The sequence below is a fragment of the Tupaia chinensis genome, unplaced genomic scaffold (assembly GCF_000334495.1).
Source record: "Tupaia chinensis unplaced genomic scaffold, TupChi_1.0 Scaffold147003_1, whole genome shotgun sequence".
Classification (NCBI taxonomy): Eukaryota; Metazoa; Chordata; class Mammalia; order Scandentia; family Tupaiidae; genus Tupaia; species Tupaia belangeri.
Window position 1 is genome coordinate 1,410,392 of NW_006206856.1, and position 3,471 is coordinate 1,413,862.

At 59.2% G+C, this 3,471-nt stretch overlaps 1 protein-coding gene across 1 annotated transcript in view; it reads right to left on the bottom strand.

Moving 5' to 3' along the window:
* The window catches only part of DNAH1 (dynein axonemal heavy chain 1), a gene marked incomplete in the record, with an annotated part of 89,651 nt that overhangs the window by 79,114 nt on the left and 7,066 nt on the right, over positions 1-3,471 (bottom strand). Inside the window, 3 exon segments of the mRNA XM_027768604.1 lie at positions 561-693; positions 1,593-1,749; positions 2,147-2,321. Of these exon segments, the coding sequence (XP_027624405.1) occupies positions 561-693; positions 1,593-1,749; positions 2,147-2,321 (465 nt within the window).

Below are 3,471 nucleotides of genomic sequence, written 5' to 3' on the forward strand. Positions count from 1 at the left end.
GAATGCCCCCTGTGCCCGTTTGAACATTTCCAACAAGCTTGTACATAATTTTTTAAGAGAAACTTTTGTATAGGGCACATGTGCTTGCTAGAGAGAGACAGAGACAGAGAGAAAGAAAGCAAGAAATCACTCCCCAGAGGGGTAGCCATGCCGCAATCCCTTTTCCAGGCTCGGTATTTCCGGTATGTACTCACATGCACCACCATGAGTTTTAAGCCATCGGATCTGGGACTTAAACTGCAGTCGACTACGTGGGAATCCAGCAATGTAACCATCATGCCATCTTCTGGTCCCAAAGCCATGTGTTTTTTGTTTGTTTGTTTGTTTTTTAAAGACTAGACACCATCTAGCTGTCCCTTCCCTGGCTCTCCTGACAGTCATCCCTGGTCCTTGCATTTCCTGCCTCTGTGTGGCCTGTTTCTGCTTGGCCTGTGTCTCAGCTGGAAGGCCTCAGAAGCTCCTTTCCTCTCAAGGCTACCAGGTCCCAGGGAGTCCCGGAGTCATGGCAGGGCTGTAGCTGGGATGAGATGGTGCCCCCGCCCCAGGCTGGCCCTGCTCACCATGCCCCAGGAAGTCATCGGTGGGCAAGAGTGCTTTTCCAGGAACGGGTCTCCGGCCCAGAGACCCCGGCTCCAAACCCATGTCCATCCACTCCCTGGGAGTCCGGCAGTCAAACTCCTCATTATCAAACACCTGGAAGAATGCAGGCAGATACTGGGAGGAAGCAGGTCCCTGGCGAGTGGGGCCCAGGTGGAGCAGAGCCTGCCAGAGGATGGGGATGCCTAAGATAAGGGAGCTGCAGGTGGGGGCCCGGGGCTGAGGCCCTCCTCTGCTGTTGATGCTCGGGGTTTGGTTGGGTGAACCCCTGGGTTCCCGCCTGGCTCAGCAGAGTGTGTCTGGAAGCTTGGCAGGATGTGGGCTCCCTCTTTTCAGCTCTAGCCCAAGAGAAGAGGGGGTCCTGGGGTCTTCCAGCACCCACCCCAACTCGGAAACAATGGTGGGTTAGGGCTGGCAGGAGGCAGCCTCTAGGGGGTGCGTGCATCTGGATTCACCTTTGCCTCCCCACGGGGACCATCAGGCACAGCCACTCAGGGCCACAGAGAGGGAAGGTGGTGAAGGTCGGAGCCAGGCTATGCTCCCTCTTTCTCCTCCCTAGACTCAGTTTCCCCATCTGTACCCCAAGGGAGTGGCACCGGTGCCCTCTCCCATCCCCGGTCTCCCCATTTAGGTAAGCCCAGTGTCAGTTCCCCAGCCGTAGTGGGCCCTAGTCAGGGAAGCCTGTATTGAACACACAGTCCAGCTAGGCTGCTTCTAGGTGTCCATGGTGGGGCCAAAGGTCAGACACACAGGTTGCCCAGGCTCCCAGAAAAGGAGCAGAGAATCAGCATACCAGGGGTCCTGGGGGCACCTCCTGCCCCACCTAGCATGTTCCACGTTGCAAGGATGGGTTCTGATCATTCAGTTGCCCTGTTTGGTGTGAGCACTCGTGACTGGGGCAGGAAGTCCTTTCAGGTCAGACCGCTGAGCCTCAGCTGGGGCCCTGCACCTCCTGTCTCTCCATCAGTCGTCTGCATCCTGGAAGCCCAGCTTACCTTCAGTGGAAGATAGATGGGAAAGAGCGGGTCGTGGCCCTGTTCAATGGTTTGGGGGTGCTTCGGGTCTGGGTGCCTGGGCATGAGCTGGTTGGAGTCAATGCCCTCACTGGCCAGCAGCTGCTCGATGTCCAAGCTCAGGTACTGCCGCTTCCTCCTGGCCAAGGACAGGGAGGTGGCTGGGTGGGTGTCGGCAAGGACCCATGGGTCCTGGTGGTTGAGGGTGTGGCCCAGGGTCCTTCCAAGGCCCTCTGGGACTCATCAGGAAGTGTGTGGTGGCCAGGGATGGTGCCCTGGTCTCCAACTGTCCAGTCTCATCCCAGCAATCACATCTCACTACACTACCGGCCACCCTCCCCAAGGCAAGGAAAGCGATTGTTCCTATTAAGACGCCAATGGCCTAGAGAATGGATCAAACGCTGTGCACAGACTCCACACTGGGGGGAGGGTGCCTGCCCAGTTCCTCACCACCACCTGGTCTGCAGGCACTGACCCGAGTGGGGCAGACACCACCCCCCAGAGGACAGGTTGCCCCACAGCCCACCCGGCCGTACCTCTCGATCTCGATCTTGCGGGGGCACTGGCCGGGCAGCACCTGGAAGGGCACCTGCACCTTGGGCTCATAGGCTTGCAGTGGAAAGTCAGTCTGGGTGAGCTGCTGGGTGGTAGCGCCGATGCTCTGCTGTTCCACGCGCTCCTCTAAGTCCTCGGGGATCTCAAAGGTCCCAACTGCAGGCAGAGGCAGGGGCTGGGGCAGGGCTCAACTCCCCCCATAAGACAAAGCGGCAGGCAGGCATCGTGCACGCATACTTCAGGCGCAGGGAACACCAAGCTTGCCTGCGTCTGGGCAGTGGCAGGGAGGTGATAGACACGGCACGAGGTACTCGAAAGGGTACAGCCTGGAGGGGTGCGCGTCTCGGGAAGGCGGATTTGGGCCCCGTTCTCCCTGTCTGGAGCCAGCATGCTTGACCATTTTCCTCCATACTACCCATGACAGCCCCAAGGGACACTGCTTGAGCCAGGTGCGGGATTAAAACCACCAGGGAGTGCTCTGCCTAGATGGAAGGTGGAGTGTGGCAGTTCTGCCATCCTCACCCCAGAGACCCACCCAGCATGGCTGAGTCTAAATGCCATTCACTCCTGGGCATTCCCAGGCTCGAGGCAACCTGGATACCGCAGAAGCAGCGGCACCACCATGCTGTCCCCGTAGAGGTCACAGAATGGCTGCCTCTACTTAGACAACCAGGACAGATGGAGGCGTGTGCTCCAGGCTGGGGGAAGGCGAGCTGCCGGGGAGGTGTCCCGGACAGGGTGACTAACCTCCCAGTTGGAACTACAGGCTTTCCTGCATCACAGGGTGCTTGGTGGAGAAGCAAGTCCCAGGTTGAGACCACATGGGTGGGAAAAGGGGTGTGGAAATGGTTTTCCTGGGGCTGGGACTCTGCCTGCCCAATGACAGCCCCATCTATTTTCCTAGACAGAAAGGACCACAGAGACCCAGAGACTTTGGGAGGCCCTAGTGACCTCTCCTTGGGCCTCCCCCCCTCTCTGGGATCAAGAGGAAGGCTCTGCAGGAGGGCCCATACCGGGGATCGGCTGGGGCCTCCGGAGGCTGGGTCTGGGCTGATGTTTGGCTCAGTAGAGGCCACTCGCTATCAGCTGAAGTCCGCTCTCCTCCCAGGGCTGCCGGGTCAGGGAACGCCACAGCCCACAAAGACCCAGCCCGAGGGCCGTTTGCAGCTGTCTCATCACTGGCTCTTGAGCATCCAGGACACCTTTCCACAGCCAGGACACACCCAGCACCTGACCAGGAGCCAGGGTGATGAGGGGCAGGCTTCTGGAGCCCCCAGCCCAGCCACAGGCAGCAGAGTGGATTTCT